The 21,021-nt window shown below is 44.6% G+C and overlaps 1 protein-coding gene across 2 annotated transcripts in view; it reads left to right on the top strand.

Annotated features, from left to right (window-relative positions):
• LOC147725568 (charged multivesicular body protein 3) overlaps positions 1-21,021 on the top strand; it is a 474,260-nt gene that overhangs the window by 397,672 nt on the left and 55,567 nt on the right. For both annotated transcript variants that reach the window (XM_086964262.1, XM_086964263.1), the window contains 2 exons: positions 14,259-14,319; positions 15,488-15,667. In XM_086964262.1, the coding sequence (XP_086820388.1) occupies positions 14,259-14,319; positions 15,488-15,667 (241 nt within the window). The remainder of the gene's footprint in view (positions 1-14,258; positions 14,320-15,487; positions 15,668-21,021) is intronic.

Below are 21,021 nucleotides of genomic sequence, written 5' to 3'. Positions count from 1 at the left end.
GCTTCTGTCCATCTGGATAGGGCACATACAACTACGAGGACATACTTGAATCCTCGGCATCTGTCCATCTGGATATAATCCATCTGGAGGACTTCAAAAGGATGGTCGGGAGGATGAAATCCACCTCGTTCCACGGGAATACCTTTTCCTGGATTGAACTGACAACAGATCATGCAAGTACGCACTTTCTGTTTTGCTGCTGCTCGTAAATGCTTGTTGAACCAAAGGTTCTGTAAACTGTCTAACATGGCTTTCTCTCCTAAATGTGCTGGACTATGTGCTGTGTTGATGATAACCTAAACCATAGAGTCGGGGAGAAACCATGTGATCTTTCCCTTCGTCATCCATCCCTGTTCTGTCTGGATCCCTCCTTGTTCAGTCCATTTCTTGATTTCGTCTGGAGTAGCATGTGTCTGTATGTCGATTACATCTTGTGTGGGATCCCTAACTGTCATGCAATGTGTCAGTGAGGTTACGTCAGTCTTTGTCATATCAGTTGCATGAGTATGAGTCTGAGCTGTATGTTTCGCTGTTCGATCTGCCAGGTCGTTACCCTGGGAAATAGTGTCTGTGACTTTGGTATGTGCTTTACATTTCATGATAGCTATCGCTGTAGGCAAATGTATTGCTTCCAACAGAGCTTGAATGAGGGGACCATGCTGGATCTTGGCTCCGTGAGAGGTCATGAAACCTCTTTCTTGCAGGATGGACACCGAAGTCGTGTACGACTCCAAATGCATAGCGTGAATCTGTGTATATGTTTACTTTACGGTTCTTAGCTCGTATACAGGCTTGGGTCAGAGCAATGAGCTCTGCTGCTTGAGCTGACAGGGTGTCAATGCGATGTGTTTCTATGACTTCAGTTTCAGTGGTCACTGCATATGCGGCCACTAACTCTCCTGTGCTTGTTCTCATACATGAACCATCCACATAAAGTGTCAGGTCTGGATCGGGTAATGCAACATCTGTCAAGTCTTGTCTGGGCTTCGTAATTGTATCAATAACTTCCACACAGTCATGTGGAGTAGAATCTGTTGTGCTTGACGGTAAAAGTGTAGCAGGATTTAGTGTATTGCAGCGTCTGATCTCTATGTGTGGTTGAAACAATGTCAATTCATAACCTGTCAGTCGTGCTATAGTCAAGTGCTGAGTCTGTGTTCTATTTAGGAGAACTTCCACAGAGTGCGGAACCTGTACTGTCAATTGATGTCCCAATACAATGGAATCACTTTGTCTGATTGCTAGAGCTGTTGCTGCAACTGATTTTAAGCACGCAGGCAAGGCCTGGGCTACTGGATCCAATGTACTCGAAAAATAAGCACACGGTCTGTGTTTGTCTGCCTGAATCTGAGTGAGGACCGATATCGCTGTGCCATCGCGTTCTGTGACAAAAAGTGTAAAAGGTTTGCTGTAACATGGTGTTGCTAAAACAGGTGCTTGACATAAGGCTTTCTTTAATTCATCAAAAGCTTGTGTATGTTCCTGAGTCCAAGGGAGGACAGTCGAAGTTGCTGCCTCCTGTGTTGTCAACTGTATAAGTGGTTTAGCTAGAAATGCATATTGGGGAATCCATTGTCTGCAATAAGAAGTGAGTCCAATAAAGGCTCGTGCTTCCTTCTGTGTCTTGGGTTGTGGTAGATGTGCAATTAACTGGATGCGATCAGGTGTCAGCTGCCTACCCCACTTGGACAGCAAGTGCCCAAGGTACACCACTTGCTGGGCACAGAATTGTAGCTTCGAAGGAGACACCTTGTGTCCCTTGTCCGCCAGAAAATACAAGACTGTCAGTGATGCATGTTCACATTCTTGTTCACTTCGGGCGGTGATCAATAGATCATCGACATACTGGAGTAGGGCAGTGTTAGTAGGCATGGGAATACTGTCAAGTTGTCGTTTCAATGCTTGGCTGTAGATGCTGGGGCTTTCTGTGAATCCTTGAGGGGCGCGTGCAAATTTGAAGCTACGGCCATTTAAACAGAATCCGAAAAGGTACTGGCTTTCCGGATCAATGGGGACACTAAAGAAGGCGTTCTTGAGATCGATTACAGTAAAGAACGTTGCCTCTGAATCAATAGCTGTCAATAATGACGAAATGTCTGGGACCACTGGATACTGCGGTACAATGCATTTATTCAATTCTCGCAGATCAATCACCAACCGATAGACTGGAGGTGCATTCGGGTCAGTGCGTATAAGAATCGGAATGATAGGGGAATTACAAACATTTGAGTCGGTTTCTACAACCACTCCTTGTGCAATGAGCTCGTCAATGATTTTCAGTAAAGCCACTACAGCATCAGGTGGTAACTTGTATTGTCGGATACGTGGTAGTACAACTCCTGGCTTGAGTGTGACACGTTATGGTGTAATGTGCATACAACCTACATCAGTCGGGCCTTGTGCCCATAAATGTGCAGGAACATTCTGTAACCTGGGATCAAAATCTCTTAATACATAATGACCCTTAAAATCACGAAGGAACAGCCTTACTCCTTCCGGAGAACAACAAATTACAGCTCCTAGAGCTTTCAGTGTTTTAATACCAAGCAAGTTTTCTGGACATGATTTCGTGAGCAACAAGTCTGTAGTACGGGATAATGGACCAACTGCAAGTGGAATTGGTTTCGATACTTCATTAACAATAGGCTTTCCTGAAAATCCAAGGGAAACATTCTGTGAGCCTGAGAGGGGTGCCCCTGGAACCTCGTCATGACTGATGGTAGTTCTGCTTGCCCCTGTGTCATTCAAAAATTTTCTATCCTTTCCTAATACCTGACTATGTACATAAGGACCCTCTTGATCTACAGGAACTTCAATAAGAGGCAAGCCAACCTCCCTCTCTAGGCTGTTTCATGTGTACTGCTGATAATCGGGGTAATCGGACTGTGCATACTGGTACATCTGCTGTGTGACGCGTTGTGTTGCGGCAATGGGCTGTGGCTGTGGTACCGCTACGGTCTGTTGTGGAATCTGCATAGGCTGTACATTCTGCGGAATATGTTGTTGGACCTGGTCCTGTCTAGGTGGACGCGGTCTCTCTTTCGTTTTACCTGTAGCTATATTGTGTTTCAGAACTGCACAATCGTTCACATAGTGACCTGGCTGTTTACAATAGTTACATGTCCCTTTAACAGGAGCTGCTGTATTATTGGACTGTGTCGTACCCCTTTTCTGACTATCGGCTGGAACTGACTGAGCAACTAGCACTTTCATTTTGGTATCTTTCATACGTCTTTGTTCGTGGTCATGTTCCTCCCTGATTCTGTTCTGGTGGTACTGTAACATTTGTAACATTTGGGAAGGCGTATTTGCTTGCCATGTGCTCTCGACTTTCAATACACGGTTCTTAACCTGGGGCAAGGAATTCTCGACTAATTTGGTCACAAATAGATGTGGGTAAGACTCGCTACTTGTTTTCAGGCCACTATTAATAATAAAACATTTCTCGAATCTAGAATAAAAATCACTAGTGTCTTCGTCGTGTTTTTGTTTGCAGGCTGAGATTGCATCCCAGTCCTCCTTTTTAGTTGTCAACAGTCTTGGCAAAACCTGTACTAATAATCCTGGTAATGCTTTAGTTTTCTCCCCAAGACCTAAACCTGGGGTTCGTCCGGTTTCTTCGTTTTCTAATTCAGTCCAATTAATCTTTTTATCTCCCACCTCCCATTCTTTTTCTTTGAGTTTCTCGTAAATACCGGCAGGCAATAATACTTTCAATATTTTCATAATATCGGGATATGTGTAATCTCCCATGAGTAACATGTCTTTTATTTCACGGTGAAACCCTGCTGGATCTTTATCATGACTCGGCACTATTTTCTTCATTTCCAATAATTCCATTTTAGTTATGGGCGTGTATACAAATACGCGTTGAAGCTCACCCCCTGGAGTTGACTGGACGGGGTGGACTTCTCGTAAAGGGTTCTGTCTGTCTAGGTGAAAAGGATAGCTTACTGGGGGTGGAACAGGAACAAAATGTGGAGTCAAAAATGTTCTGTATCTATGACGTTGTTCGAGGATAACATTAATCAAATCAGTACCTAGGCCTCTCCATCTGTTCAGGAGTAATTCATCTAATACATTGTATAAGGGACCTGGATCAGAATGCTGACTTTCATATAGCATAATGATATGCTGGATCATGTACATACCAACTAAACGTTGTTCAGTGGGAGTAAGACTCAAAAATGTTTGCGCTACTGAATCATCTTTATATACGCTGTCATTATCGGCCCACTGTACTGCGGACCGTGCTAGTTCTTGTACACGCATTGTACTAAGTTCATTGTAACCTACTCTATCTTTCAGGATTTTATCAGTGGCTTGGAATAAGTGTTCAAGAGAACATTTCTCTGGTATGGGGGGGAGAAAACGTCTTTTATTTTCTAGACGTATCGGCCTGTCAAAAGGCCTATCAGAGGAATACTGTTTAGGGAGTTTCGCTCTACCTACATACGCCATCATGTCTTGAGTCGCTGCTGGTTCTTCCTCTTCTGAGGAGTCTTTTTCGTCTGACTCGGGTGTCCTATCAGCCGCCCGTCGGGCATGTATGGCTACTATTTCTTTACGGATCTTCTATACAATTCTGTTTATCATGTTTACAATCTGCAATATTCTGACTCCATTTTGTCAAACCATCCATCTCTTCTTGTGAAAAACCTGGCTGATCTTGTTCCCTTATTAAACAATTAATCAAAAACCGCAATATTAACCCTTGAGTCTTGGCTTTCTGATATGCCATGGCCTCACGAACACTTTCTGGACCCTCCCCCGTTCGAATAAAGTGATATATTTTGTCTAGAAGGTCCGGCATTTCTGGTAATGTCATCAAATAATCTGTAACACGTCTTAGACGTAATGATGCTAACATCATGTCCCCTTGCTTGCCAGGTACGGGATCATATCTACAATCTCCAATTGCTTGTTTAAGCTTTTCAGATGTGCTTGCTTTTGGTGTACGCTGCATTGCTAATTCTCTGATTGTCAATCAATGTAATTGTGGCGGGGTGTGGGGGTGGCCACCTACGGCACCTCCTGAAGCGGAAGCGTGAGCATAGCCTGACTGTGTGGCAGGTATATGTACTGGGGTGGAGCCCTGGGTTGCGTCTGTCGAAAAAGGATTAAGAGGACCAGTAGTAGGGGGAACAGTAGGGGAAGTGACAACATGCACGGGTTGTTGGCGTGGAGGGGTCGTCACTCGAGCAACTGGAGCAGGCTGCTGTGCATTGTTAACGGGTGGTACGGGTACGGGTACAGTATAGGCTGGAGCTATGCCATCTAAATAGGAAGAAAGGAATATGTCTGCTGCAGTCTGTTTGTGACGGATTTTAGTCGGAACCAATGGTGGTGGCAGATCACTTGGCATTTCCGGGGTCGCCTTAGGCAGGCCCTCGGCCAGAACTGGATACAGTCCTGTAATAAGGGCATTTCTCTGTCTGTCTTGTTGTTCTATTCTGACTCGTTCTCCTTCTTCTAGTAGTTCTTTTTCTCTGGCTTTTTCGGATTCCTCTCTACTTCTCTCTGCTTTCCTGATTTCTTTTTCGTTTCGTCTGTGATTCCTTACGCCATAATTCTATGGCATCTTTCTGTGACTGTCTGGCTTTCCTTTTCCATAATGCTTCTTCTACTCTCATGATGCACTCGGCATCCCATGTCCCTGTAACGGGCCATCTCTGTTTCTCTTCCAAATCCTTCGTATAGTCCACCCATAAGTCTAAGTACAGTATGGCATCTAAGCCATGCTTGTGGTACATAAAATGACCTGGAGTGTCCCTAGGCGGGACGGGAACTGCTTCTTCAAGTATCCCTTTCCTAGTTCCTATCTGACGTAACTTTGAGAACAGAGGCATGGTTACCTCTACCTGAACGCAAACACGAGAAACACAGTAATGCAATGCAAACAATCATTCATACCACGACATTAAACACATTGAAACATTTCGAACAGATACTGTCTAGTACATTCTAAAACAAAATACTGGAAACCTTGAATGCAAGAAGACCAGAATACTGAATCACTGAATTCGGAATTACTAGATTACTAGATGCACTGCTAAACAGTACAGATACACTGCTAAAACAGTGCAGACCGGATCTGTGTACCCAAACCCGTCTTGACCGGATACAAATTAATGCACCCGTCTTGATGCGTCCCCAGCAATGGTACTCACCGGGAAGCACGGAAACGGAAGGCCTCGGAATCTCGACTGGACTGGACTGCTACGACGTCACTGCTGCTGCGCACTACGCATGCGCCTCGACGCTTCGGACAGGTGGGCCTCTCGACACCTCGGACACTGCTCTCTCGGCTGGGCTCTGGTCGGGATCCTCCGCACTCCTCACCGCCTCGTCTGGATGCTGTCCCGCAGTCTCCGTCTCCACCGTAGGCCTGAGGGAGATACAGGAAAACCTGCAGATGCGCATAGGAGTCCGTCACGGCTGTGGTAGGGGGCAAGGCCTGCGACGCATCGCCGGCGCGTGGGGTGGGGGAGGGGTTCCTATTCGGGCGCCAAATTATGTGGTAAATATAATTTACCGTTCTATTTTTCCGTATAATTACTGACAAGTAAAAGAATAGCTCAATCAAATGAGAGGCAGAGTCCGTGGTATCTGAGTCATACGGGCTTTAATCGGGATGGCTCGAGCCATGGAAATCAGTTCCATCAATACAAGGGTTCGGGGGTATATGCAATGATGGCAAAAAGATGTCAACGATATATTAACAGTACATGACATATATAGTAAAACTGTACAGTGGTGATGGATACAGTAGGCGTGACAAGTGAAAAGAATAAGATAAGAACACATGTGCGTAGCAAAAAGGCGTGTACAAAGGTGTGCACGGAGGCGTGTGCTGGAAACGTCACAGAAAGTGTCATAAGTGGGTGGGTGCGTAGAGGATTCTGCAGAGTCAGCTGAAACCTATGACCTGGGTGCGCGCGCAATTAGTATGACGTGTGATTGATGTGTATCTGGGGAAAGCTGAGGGTCTGACTTTTAATACTAGTAGAAGAGACAGAAGTCTGGCATGTCAGATCGACCTGTTCCTATAACATATCTGATATCTTGTGTTTGGGGAATGTCTAGTCTGAAGTAAAAGGTCTCTCGGGCAGAGGCTATTCTATACTAAATGCATATGTGTCTAAGTGCAATGCACGGGGCCATGGGCCTACCATGGTAACGGGAGCAATGAATTACATGGAGGAGACAGGAAGGCTTGGCCCTTTGCTCTGCAGCCGGAAATATGTTTACCTATATCACTAGACTGGAATGTGTTTTCGAGGAGGCTGGCTGATAACTTGAAGGCAAAATACTGTTTTGGCAGGCAGGCCAGGCCGAGCCAGGCACCGCATCGCTTGGCAGGAAGTAAGGCAGAGGTCAGGGATGCATCGTCATGTTGCAGCTTTCAGAGGCAGAGACAGAAGTGGTTCGAGGGCAGAAATCAGGGCCTAGCTCGGCAGAGCCAGGAAAAACGCGAAAGTGCACCATGTAAAGACGTTGGCAAGGCATACTTAGGAACTGAATTATCGATCCGTCCATGGTGGATCTGATAGAGGACATGTTAACGTTGGACGCAAATGTATTTGCGTCTTCAGATTCGGTTGGGGAGGGCAGTTACATGTACTTTGAACTCGTACATGGAGACATTGGGGTACACGTTAGGGGACATACTTGACCATAAAATTTTCAATTACCTCACATCTTCCCAGACCACTGGAACCGGGACGAGGTCAAACCCCTCCTCAAGAAAACAAACGGCCGTCCCAACAGACCTGAAAAACTACCGGCCCATTTCTCTCCCCCTTCGCGGCCAAAGTCACCGAGAGACTCCTCAACGCCCAGCTGACTGCCTTCATCGAAGAGAACTCCATCCTAGGTGCCTCCCAGTCTGGATTCCGCAGCACCTACAGCATTGAAACCGCCCTCCTTGCCGCCACTGACGACATCCGCATGCTACTCGACCAGGGACCCACTGCGGCCCTCATCCTTCTAGATCTCGCCGCAGCCTTCGACACCGTTTCTCATCGCACGCCTGCAACCAGAATTCACGACACCGGGATACAAGGAGCGGCCCTTGACTGGATCCAATCCTTGCTCTCTGGTAGAACCCAGAGGATCAGACTCCCTCCCTTCCTCTACAAAACCTCAAATATCAACTGCGGAGTACCCTAAGTATCATCGCTCAGCCCAACGCTCTTCAACGTCTACATGGCTTACCTCGTCGCCATCATCGGACAGCATGGGCTCAGCTTGTATCCTACACAGACGACACGCAGCTTATTCTCTGACTCACAAAGAACCACGAAGACTCCAGACTCTGCTTCCAGGAAGGAATGAAGAAGGAGGCAGCCTGGATGAAAGACAGCTGTTTGAAACTCAACTCAGAGAAGACGGAGATCCTGATCCTCCGATCCTGCACCTCTGCCTGGGACAACACCTGGTGGCCCTCCGCCCTCGGGAATCCTCCCAACCCTACAGACCACGCATGAAACCTCAGCATCATCCTCTACTCCTCCATCTCCACGAACTGCCAGATCAACGCCGTCGCTTCCTCTAGTTTCAACTGCCTGTGCATCCTCCGCAAGACATTCAAATGGATCGCCCGACTGCAGAATGACTATCACCCATGCGCTCCTAACCAGCAGACTGGACTACGGCAACGCCCTATACGCCATAATCAACAGAACTCTTCTACACATGTTCCAGACCATCCATAACGCCACAGCCAGACTCGTCCTTGGGACACTGTGTCACAAACACATTACCCAACACCTACAAGACCTCCACTGGCTCCCCGTCGAGAAGAGGATCACATTCAAACTCACCTAAGCCTACAAATCCCTCAACAACATCGGACCCAAATACCTCAACGAGAGATTATCCTTCCACGTACCCAAGAGGAATCTCTGCTCCGCCAACCTCGCCCTGGCAGAGATCCCCCGCATCCACAGAAAGAGAACAGACGGGAGAGCCTTTTCCTACATTGCAGCCGAGACCTGGAACGCACTCCCGGTGAACATCAGACGCTCCCCGACCCTGCATACGTTCAGGAATGACCTCAAGCCCTGGCTTTTCGACTGATCTGGGGCTTTCCCCGCCGTCCCCCCTAGCGCCTTGAGACCCTCACGGGTGAGTAGCGCGCTTTACAAACCCCTGATTGATTGATAGGCTGTTACCGTCAAGATCGCAGTTTAGGAGTCAGGTAAAATTTACATGTCTTGCCTATTAAATATGTTGCACCCAGCCATCTGGGTTCTTCGTGGCCTACCTTTGGGGAGACTTGTATCTATTGAAAGGGAAGGTTTGGGCCTGGAAAGAGGTTTAGTTTGCCTGTACAACATGGCAGTAGAAACCGGAACCACAGGCTCTTCAATGGAAGGCCTGAGCCATGGTTAGAGGAGCAATTATTTCGGTGGCACAATATTTGCAGCAGCCCACTAGTAGTGTTTTATTTACATACCTTGGGCACAGGTAGTTCACTTTGTTAGGTATTTATAAGTAATTTAAATATGCCAATTGGGGATGAACCAATATTACAATGTTTTAGGGTGGAAGTACATGCACTTTAGCACTGGTTAGCAGTGGTAAAATGCTCAGAGCCCTAAAGTCAGCAAAAACGAAGTCAGAAAAAGTGGAGAAGGAATGCAAAAAGTTTAGGGGTGATCCTGCAGAAAGGGTCATTTTTCAACAGGAAAGATGGATGAAGAGAGACTGAACCATGTCACAAAGGTAGAAAGCAGGAGTGAGTTAAAGGGGCAGGGAGTGTCTGATGCACCTACATTAAAAGAGAAAAACGTTATCATTTTCACAACAACAAAAAAAAATGTTCTGACTTTACATGCAATGGATGCGCATATGTGCGGTACATTTGTACACAGTGTGCCCCCGCAGCTGACGCTGGTCTCAAATTTACTATATACAGCCCTACCAGATATTTTCTGTTTTGCTTGTTTAGGTCTTCTATTTCCACTTTGTTTTGGGGGCTTTGCACCCCTCCTCACCCTCACATTCAGTTATGTGTTACTCCTTCATGTGTGTTGTGGATGTATCGCCCTGTTTTTGAGACTTGGGGTGTTGGGTGGCCGGCATCTTCAAGAGATACTGTCTCGATAGTTTCCAGATGTCTCGTGGTCTGGATACTATCGGTTGTAAGTCTGTGTATAATTCAGTATTGGAGTTACAGTGAATTAAACTGTTGAACTATGCAGTTTGTGTAGGGATGTGTCTACTTCCCCAGTGTACTGCTATCTACTACTTTGCAAGTAGGAGGGCGATCACTTCGAAACACTGTGTGGTTTTAGGAATTTCACACACCTGCACAATTTGCGACAAAACTGTAAATCTCTCCTACTCGTAGTGTTTGATTTTGGTACAGCTCCATGTCACAAGTGCAAAATCTGAGTTTGGCACGTTGTATTTGGGACATGTTGGTGCCCGACGAGGGTCTATCTTGTACAGTTTGTCCAATGGCACACCTACATCTAATTAGACTGGTCACAAGGCTTCTGATTAGAGCTTTGGGCACCAGCACCTATTTTTTTAATAAATCAGTCACTGATTGTGGGTGCTATCACAAAACTAAGACAGTGAAATTGACCACTAGTATGCAGTCGTATACCGTCAGTTTCTTCTAGCGAGCGTGTCTTCCCTTGGCCAGTTTAGCAGGAGTTTATTTCCTCTCATTCACTGTGACATGCTTTATAGCACACACTCCTCTTCAGATGTATTCTGTAATGTCCCGTGCAGTATTGTGACTGTTGGCTTGTGTCCGTTGTCATCCAGGATATCCCCTCCACCCTTCTATATAGACAGGGTAGAAGAGAACCCTCATTTTGGTAGTATTACTTTTCTATTATTGTAATTTAAATTAGGGTGTCTCCTCCTCTGGCTTTTAGAGGTTTATCGCCAGATAAATGTCTCCATTACTGTAACGTTCGCATTGATGCAATGTCGGGAATGAGCTTCATTCTTAACTGGCGGCATATTAGTATAAATGCTAGTTGTAGAACAGTGGCTTGTTATAAAACCCAGCACAGTTTCCATCTGTCCAACTTTTATGATTGAAGACTTTCTTCCCTTGAATAATGCCTGAAAGTTAGACCCAGTCACCCAACTTGTACTAACTAGCAGGGGAAAAATCATTGATCAGCTATTTATAGGGAGAAGTGTGGCTCACTGGTTAGAGGAGGCATACCCTGAAGCAGAGGTCAGACCCGGGACCAGGGTTCAATTCCCGACGCGGCAGGGTCCTGAGCCCAATTGTCCTTGACTCGATAATTCTCGCTTCGGTGCCTGCTCGAATCATGGGTTCACACTCTGCAACTCCGGGCAATAGCTTGTTTAATCTCCACAACGGCCCCCCGCGGCGGGATGCCTGGCTTTCACCTTGGGGATACCCAGTACGGGTTATCTCACAGGGAAAAGCCAGGACGGGTTCCCAATTCAAGCGCTGAGATGCCCTAGGGTAAGTCGAGCGCTATATAAGAACACACATACATTTTGTTATGCTAGATCTAATGCTCCAGAGTCTTTGCCTTGATAAGATTTGTTTAAAAACCCACTGTGAAGCTCATTTTGTGAAGATGCTCATATCTAGGTTATAGCCTATATCGCATGTGTTCCTTGGTCTTGCTTGAGGCGTTACGTTTTTTGCTTTCTTTCTGCAATTTGATCTTTTTCCTCTGCCTACTGGTGTGCACTTTTATTGTTTGTTTATGGCCTGTGGTGCATTCAAATACAGCCCCTAAATACAGAATCCTCTTGTCTTTGAATTGTAAATCTAGCCCTTCAAAGGTTCAGAGTTGGTCCTGTTTCTTGGAGAGGATGAATTTCTCCATTTACTCTTTCCATTAATATTTTTGATGGCGCTATTTACAATTCCCTGGCCTTGCACGTCTTTGATCACTGGCTATCCGTTTCCTTTTATTCTTTTTAAGTCAATATTGTGTAGCAACAATGTCTTCTTTATGTAGGATTTCGAGTGTTCAGCGTTCTTTTGAGTGTGCCACTTCAGAATTTAGATAAAGCCGATGAGATGTGGCAATTTTCAATTTCTAAAAGAAAAGTGTGGCAAACTTTAGCGCTATCCCAGGAGCCTTCTTTATGTGAATTATTATCTTATTATCTAGCATGAAACATACGAATGACTACTGTAACACATCATTTTGTAGGTTGTCAGGCCCTGGTATTTGTTGTTTTCTTCACAGTAGTTTGAGGTCGAGCAGACTGGAGAAATGTACAATCTCTTGACACTAAACATCACCTATTTGCAGGGTTATTCGTCTTATTCATACAGTCTCAAGCGGAAAATGCACTAATTTCCGCAGAAACATGTTAACCAGTGATTTATAGGAGGAGTTGCTAATGGCAATATTCTGTCATTGTTTTTAATGTTGCAAGAGGGAGAACTCAAGTCCAATTCTGGTCAGGATGCAGGAGGTGTCTCTTGGAGTAATGTAGATGAACGCACACTTCATAATCAAGAGGACACACTGTTTGGTTGTTTATTACATGGAGTGGATTGAGGAATAGGTGTTATGATAAAGTATACCCTTGACCATTCTAACTCAATATTCTACTCAACATCTTTTGTGTCACCCCACATTTAATGGCTGTCAAGTCCTACAGAGAGCATGTTCAGTGATTTAGCATTCCACACATTGTGCGTGAGGCCCTAACGTCCTATGATAATATATGTTACACCATTCACTCGCCTCTCTCATTCTAGATAGGGGGCTAATTCGACATGGCTAGAGGTGGAGAGAGGCACACACTTCTTTTAGTAACGTTGACTTGGGAAGGTGCGCAGCAGTCTCTTTGAATTTCCTCCTCAAGCCTCCTTTTTTATTGGCCTTTTTAATTTTCTCCCAGTTACTGTATGAAATAATCCATTGCAGTAAAGTAAAACATTTCTGGCGGGCCTCAAAGAATTATCCTTGAAGAAATGTTGAAAAATACTTCCTAGTTAAATGTATTATTATATCGTAATTAGTATCTATATTGTATACCCTTGTGGCAAGGTTGACAGGGAAGGCAATCCTGGACGATGCCAATCAGTCCACAAACACTCAAGGTCTTTTACTGACATTTTCCTTTGTCTTCAAACTCGCTAGAAGATTCTGTTCCCTCCATTGTATTTTCTAAACTTCCCATCCCCTTCTGGGATATTACTGAAAAGGTATTTAATACTTTCACTACCTGTGACCTCATCCTTTTCTTGGGACATTGTAACCTTTTTTGAACAGTCAGAGCCATTCTAGCTTGGTTTTTATCTCATGCATTTTGTCTCACATGGCACAGAGTGATTCCATTCTCTTGTTGAAATGAACAAATCAATTTACATTAGGGTGAGGATGTGATAGGAGCCCACATCATATGCATATCCTCCAAGTCTTTGAGAACTCCCAGGATTTTATTCCCTGGAGAACCAATTCTTCTGTCCGTCTTCTGTTCCTGAAACAATTAATCTAATTTTCCTTTGTTTCTAATAGAATTCCTACCCTTCTTGTTGCACGTCATATTTTTAAGAAAGAACAAGACCGTTAGGGTGGGAGTCTGATAATCCTAAGGCTTTGGATCTTGTCTGTAGCCATCAAGATCTCCCATCTCTAGTAACAAAGGTCTGATTGAAACATCCAAGTCCCATCTTGCGATAACCAGCAAGACCAAATTTCTGAGAGAACTGCGCCTTATGGGCCATGGTCAGACCGATTTGACTATAATATCACCTTTTTGTGATTGCACATGCAAGATAAAAATGAGTTCAAGGCTTCTCAGAGTGCAACTAAGTAATCACACAGGGTGTTGATGGTCAATTGCCCTAGCCTTTTTTTCATCATTGTGTGATGCCTGGAAATACATACTTTTGCCCCCCACCCCCACACACACATCTTGGCTTCGGCTTTTGGATATAAGGCTTTCATAAAAGCTGAATGATACCCAGTGCACAAACTGCTGACTAAAAATCATGCCAATTGATTTGATTTACAGATTGTGGTACCCTGGTTGTTGGTAGGAGATTAGCTGTCTGAGTTTTCTTCACATTGGGGGAACCAGTTGTGTTCTTTAGTACAAACCCGTAGGATAAAGACGTCTGTTCATGTATCACGTTCGGTTACTAGCATTTATGTAGCAAACAGTCTTCCGTTGATATGGCCTTTTATGGATGTAGTATTTTGAAAGAGCGTTTCTACAAGGTCAAAGGTTTCCATCGCTGACTATATGCATAACTGTACATTTGTTGCCTTCTTTCTTTCCAGGTTAACGAGTGGTCACTTAAGATGCGAAAAGAAATGAGAGTAATTGACAGACAGATAAGAGGTGAGATATTTCATTTTTTTCTGGTTGGAACATCTGCAATACATTGAAACACTTTCATTTAATACTGATTCTCTGCTTTTAATTGAACTAAATAAAAACATTCTTGCTGTAAGTTAAATCTTAATTGCCGCAGCCATGCACGGCGACTCCATGTTTTCAAGTATAGCTCGCAAAATTAATATCAAATTTACAACTTTTTGAAATTCCTGCCTGAATGCTTTCTCACACTTTAGTATGCTAAATGTTCTCTGGGATTTGAGCAATGAAGAAGCAACAAGAAAAATCAAACAATTTTATCCTTCAAAGTTAGTCTAAACATTTATCCATAACAGGCACATTATGAATTTTCTCTTTTTGAGTGGAGCTACTTGTCATAAAGTAGAAGCGCTCTCCAAAGAAGACATTTTTAGCTGTACCATCTCAAGCATAATGTACATTGAGTGGGGCCCAGATTGGAGTAACCAATATCCAGTAGGGGTGGCAGGCATCTAGTTGGAACAATACTAAGAGCTACATTTGTAGATGTTGCTTAAAATATTTCCATTTGCAGTTTGACGCACAGAAATAAACAGAACTATCAAATATATACTTTTCTTTAAATATATGTTGAATAGGTCATTTAAGGGTAAGGAAATTGTGATAAAATTGTTGACATTGTATTCCAACAATATTCTATGAAAACCCTGAACCATGTACTTGGATACGAACTCAGTGCAACGACTTTGCAGACTGAACTCCAATATATGCTGTTGCATCTGCCTTGAATATTTTACTGTGACAAAATGTATACTGGGGCGTACTGTTAGATGATTATAAAGGTATGCTTTAACTGCGTACAACTGTGATATAAAACGCACAAAGCAACTGCGTGTTCTGTACTGTGATTTAAAAGCAACAAGCAGCCGTGCACACGATACTGCACTGTAATATAAAAGGCACACCTCTAATTTTTAACCCATTCTATACAACATTTAAAAATGCCATTTGAAATTGACACCACTGCTTTGTACATTGTATGCTGTCCAATGCACAAAATGATCCAAAATACACACACCAGCTGGTGCACACTTTCATACTGTGGTAGATATGACCAGTGTATGCTGCACTTTGAGCCCTGTTACTGCTCCAGTTGCTTTATTATTCTTTTGTAACTTTTTGTTTTTGCCAGATATTCAAAGGGAAGAGGAAAAAGTAAAGCGGTCAATCAAGGAAGCAGCAAAAAAGGGCCAAAAGGATGTCTGTGTTATTCTTGCAAAAGAAATGATTCGATCAAAGAAGGCTGTCAGCAAATTATATGCGTCCAAAGCGCACATGAACTCTGCCCTCATGGCCATGAAGAATCAATTGGGTAAGGTTGCCATGAATATTTCTTACCTCTAAGAAAGTTCAACATAAATGTCTTGAGTCTAAATTAGTCTGTAAAAGACGTTCCACATTTATGGATAAGATAAATCTGTATGTACTAAATTTTGAGGCTTGGTTTTAAGGATTTGATCCTTGAACCACCATGGCTGCTATGTACAACCATGTTGACGGTCACCAATTGGTGCAAGTCTACCCAGCTGGCTTGTAATCCACCACTTTTCTTTCAACCACCACCATTAAAAAGACACTACTGGTAGTCTGAGATGGTTTCAGGATCGAAGGCTCGGAGCCTCAACCTTCTAGTTCTCTAGGACTTCTCAATGGCGTTCCAGACTGTAGACCATCAACTCATCTCTCCACTGTATGTGTATCTCTAGGTCAGTAGTACGGTGGTTTACCATGGCTTTGTTTTGGGCAGTATTAGAATACTGGTTCACTCTAAACTGGATAGCAAGGGTACTTACTTTAGGCACTTCACCTACCCATGGTAGCGAAGGGGAACAGTCAATAGTTACTCCAGGAAATGAAGGGGTTACATATTCTAATTCACTATAATACAATAAGCAACACTGACCATCTTCAATGTTCAGTAAGTGCTTCACTGTACAAGAATAAAAGTTTTTTTATTAGTTGGTAAGTAAATTGATATTTTAAACTTAATAAACACACTCACACAAATAGGAGCACACATACAAATAGAATGAGCTAATAATGACCCCAAATAGAAATACATTCACATTATTGGCACAGGGTGACACCTTGTTAGATGGTTTACTGAATCCCTATGAACACACGCAGCGCAACGACTGACCTCCCTCAAAAGTCACTAGGACACTGATCTCCATCGCGCTAGTACTGGTAAAGAGTGGGCGGGCATCCTGGAGGGACCCTTACTTCTACCTAGGAATGCCAGATTGAACCTCACAATTTTACAAAGTTCATAGAGCATGGAGCATACCTTCCGCCAGAAAAAAGTAAATAGATACTTTCAACGAACAGGCGCTCACTCTCCCTGATGCAAATTGGTGAATGCATACCTAGTCCATGTGCTATGGGGCTGTACCACCCGAACTGCCTACAGGCTTGTAGTGACCACTTAGTTGGCAGATTGCACCGTACGCACAGTGGAAAACACATGGGAGGTATGCCTCTTGTGTCTTTATCGCAGATCTAAAAAACACAGGGTAACCTCCTGATTTATAGACCCAGGGCTAATCACCACTAAACGCCTGATCACTAGATGATGGAGATGTCCCGACCCCCTGCCGCGGTAAGCAAGGTACCGCTCACTCACAAACTGGGCGCACGCAAAGAGTGTGGCTTTGTGTTGTTAAGGTGCATCTGGGACCCCACAAAAGTCAGATAGCGAGCGCATGGTATGCTATATTACTGGACCTTCAAAATGCCTGGCGAGGGCCCAGACACCACGCTCGTATTCTGGGAGGGCGCTAGAGACAGTACACAGTGGACACACTTACAGTACACAGCGAACAACTCACAAATTTGCAATCCAGATCCCAGTTTCCTTCACACAGAACCAAGTGAACTACTCAAGTGGGTGGCGTACCTGCTCGCAGTGTCTGGACAAGGGGTGGATGGCAGAGATCAGAAATACCAGTGTTTTTCGTTGGGCAAGTGTACACAGTTAATACCCTGGGACCCTTTCCCTCCAATCCCTTCCACTCCCTACCCCTCTTTCCCCCTCCTTACCCCTCTTTCCCCCTCCTTAAGGGTTGAAACAGTGTTTCACATGTTTCTTGGACCCGGGCAATCTCCTCCAAGCACTAGAAGCCGACTCCATGCCGGGAGCATGAAGACTGACAGTCTCTGGGACATTCTCCGGCTACAGGCATGGGATGGGATGGGATGGGATGGGGACAATGCAGACTCATACTTCACAGTCTGTGTTGTGGCAGCTCTTTGACCCAGTTGTCCTCTTGCTTTCCTCATGGGGTGTTGGGCTTGGTCGAATGACCGTGTTGCTTCTGGGCAATCTCAGTTATTAAGCTGGCTTTGTTTAAACGTTTGAAGGCTCCTCTATTCTGGAAGGAGCATCCTAGTGTTGTTGACCAGATTTTGCAGGCTTTATCATCCAGTATCAACATTGAGTTCATTTCGGACTTTCTCAGGTGCAAACCATATTCCTATATCTGTGGAGGCAGACTCTGCTCGTTTAGGGAAGTGAGATCGGCACAACTCATGAAACAGGATGCTTTAGTTTCAAAAAGGCAGGGGAAACTTACTGCAGTAAAGGTCATGGTCTGGAAACCTCTCCAATCCATCACATAAACATGGTTGTGAGGAGAATAAGTGAAGGGTTAAAAATCATAGATGGGCATTACCAGCGTAACACACATCTCATTTTGTGTGCCCATGTAGGGTCTAATGGACACCAGAACTTACCAGTCCATTCGTAACACATACATCTCCATATACAACATGTCATCTCTCGTACATGTCCTAGCATGAGTAGGCAAAGAACCCTAGATAAGAAGAATGAACTTACTTTTTATTATGGAGAGCTGGTCAGCAGTCTTCCTACTTGGGTACAGTTAAAAATGTCTGTGCCCCTTTACTAGAATAAGCCTGCCACTGATATGCTGGGGTGAGCTTGTGTTAGCCACTTTCTCTCAGATAGTAAAATCTGGGTGTCCTCTTGGTGTTGGAGTATGGCTTGGATGTTGATCAAAAACCTAAAACAGGGAGTTCGTCCAATGTATTTAGCGAAGGAAAAACACAGTACAGTTCCAAAAATATAATTAGGCTGGGCGGCGCAGGTTAACAAAGCCATACAGAAGACATCCATTCTCACATCTACCACATTGCAATTTTTGTAAATGAACTCGTCCACATCTCCTCATCCCCTTGCTTATCACCTGTCCACAAACTTTTACTGTGCGTTTTTTAGGTATTGACTGGCATTAGCAGCGCGCATCCGCTGCTCTCGCCATGCGAGGGCTTCTTGGAATCAATACGGTTCCAGAAGTTGTGTATGTGCTCCGCCTGCAATTTCCATTCGTGCTCGTTGTTTGTCGTCATCAATTACACAGTGTCATGATTGTCCCGGAGGTATTTTAATCCCTCCTTGTTGCCACCCTGTCCGCTTTTGGCCCCGCCCACCGGGATTGGATCTTAATTGTGGCGGTAGACAGTGTCTCTTAATTAGCCTCTAAGCACTTTTTTTGTTTGTTGCTATTACGGCGTTTAGCTTCAACAATGGCTGACCAGCCTTTTGTTTTCCCCGTCTTCCTTCGTGTGAGTTTGTCCCCGTCTTCCTTCGTGTTGCTTCTAGGTCCCCTGTTGCTTCTGAAACAAAGTTTACCACTAGCAGCTTGTGAATTCGTTTCACCTACAGTCCTACTCTGCACATTCTATCAGCGGTCCCTCACTGTCCCACACTAATGCCACTAGACTCCACAGTTCATCAAGTCACTGCTCTCCAAAACTCCCAAGCTCTACTTCTTTGCTGTCACATTATCAGTGCCACGCCCCTACCAACTACAAGTTGCTCTACTCCCAACAGCCAACCTTTGAGACTGATTTTCAGTGCTTCAAAGCCGCACCACAAGCGCTATATTGAAACCCTCTAACATACCACAAAACACTGCTCTTGGACGCGCGACACTCACTTGCTCGGAGACAACATTGCAGGCGATCCCTTGGAACCCTTAAACATCTTGGAGGCAGCAGGGGGGTCTTTGAAGGGTCGCGGGGTGGTTGACTGTGCCCTCGGAGCTACCTGTGCTGGGAAGAGACAGAGACTGGGGCACGCCCTTCCTCCTCAGGGTCTAGGCTGGGCTAGCATGGGGCCTAAAATAGACTCTGCAATCAAAGTGCAGCCACGCCAGGCAGCGGCGACGGGCAGCTTCACAGGCCGACTGCGTTTCTGAAAAGCCAGGAGGGTTGGGGGTATTCAGTCACATGTTCAAACTGTCTAAGACCTACTAACACATGAGCGGCATAAGTGTCTCTTCGGGCTGACTTTACCCCAACTCTTCCCGTACCTCAGGGGACAGCCTCACATGCGAGTGACGCTGCTTTGGCCATTCTCACCTTTCAGGAGAGTAAGAGAGACTGACGTGTCAGCCTCTGCCCCACTGGCCTCTTACAGACCTCTTGTCCTATATGTAGAACTAGCAGCCCTTCCGGACATTGTCTGGGCATGAAATAGAATGTGTGTAATGTGTGTATTTGGCAAGGGCAATTTATTTTAAATTCTCGCGGTAGACAACATTTTTTGTTTCATTAGAATAGGGACAGAGAAGGGCCAGCTGCAGCCCTGATTGATGTTAGCATTTAATGTTGTTGAATGAGAGAGTTATCAGCCGCGGGTAAATCCGTTTAATGAGAGAGTTCAGTGACAGCGAGTAGGAGAGGCTGCAGTAATTGTCCCTGCAGACACGCTCATTTGCGTGTTCCCCCGCTTGAGGCCCAGATGCTTTTTAAATGTATATGGTGTCCTACGGTACAATTGTATGTCTTGCACTGTATGACTGTGATGAACACCACTGTTTCTTGAAAAGTTAATAAGAATAATTTAAAAAATGTTTAAAAAAGTATATGGTGGCCGTCTGCATAGCCTATGTCCTTCTGCTGCAACTGCCCTTTCCAATGCTGTATTGGGTGTTGTGATTGGTGCTGTGGTTACTGAGATTACCCGCCTCAAAGGTTTGGGCTCTCTTTATAATATTAGTATGGATATGGATTCTAACGAAACAGCCTCTGTCCCATTTCCCCCTGCTTTTCCGTAGCACAAGTCTGATGTTTCACAGCCTCCATGCCAGCTCTCGACCTGTCAGAGACGCACGAACTTAGCCTGCATGCATAATGTCTCATACACACAGGGCACAAGTCCTAAACCAGCATTGATAACGCAAAAGATCTCGCCTCTAATTGTCAAGGCCATTTGCTTTGCTATACAATACCATTAGCAAAGCAAATGGCTTTAACTTAATCAAAGGCGAGACCTATTGCATTTTCAATGCTTGTTTTCCCCTTCCTATTACTGTGTAGATATGTAGTTCAGACGGTAAAGGGCTCAATTAACAACTCTGCCAAAATGATCTGCTTCTCTCCGGAGATGTTCCACAAAAAGATTGCAGGTGATGAAGTGTAGCATGTTTAAGATCTTTAGTGACACCCTATATAATACATATTTGAATGAATCTTTCTTCTAAACCTACCCAGTTTAAAGTTGCTCTAGTACTGAGTATAAAAAGACATACACATTTGCTTAGTAATAGGGACTTATCTCACTTGACGTTCAGCCCCACAGGTACTAAAATGATTGAGAATTTGAATTATCCTTGCGCTGCAAGTCGCTGGTTAGCAACCAGC

The sequence above is a fragment of the Lissotriton vulgaris genome, chromosome 3_2, assembly GCF_964263255.1.
Source record: "Lissotriton vulgaris chromosome 3_2, aLisVul1.2, whole genome shotgun sequence".
Taxonomy (NCBI): Eukaryota; Metazoa; Chordata; class Amphibia; order Caudata; family Salamandridae; genus Lissotriton; species Lissotriton vulgaris.
Note: the sequence above shows the minus strand (reverse complement) of the source record. Positions and strands in the feature narration are given on the sequence as shown.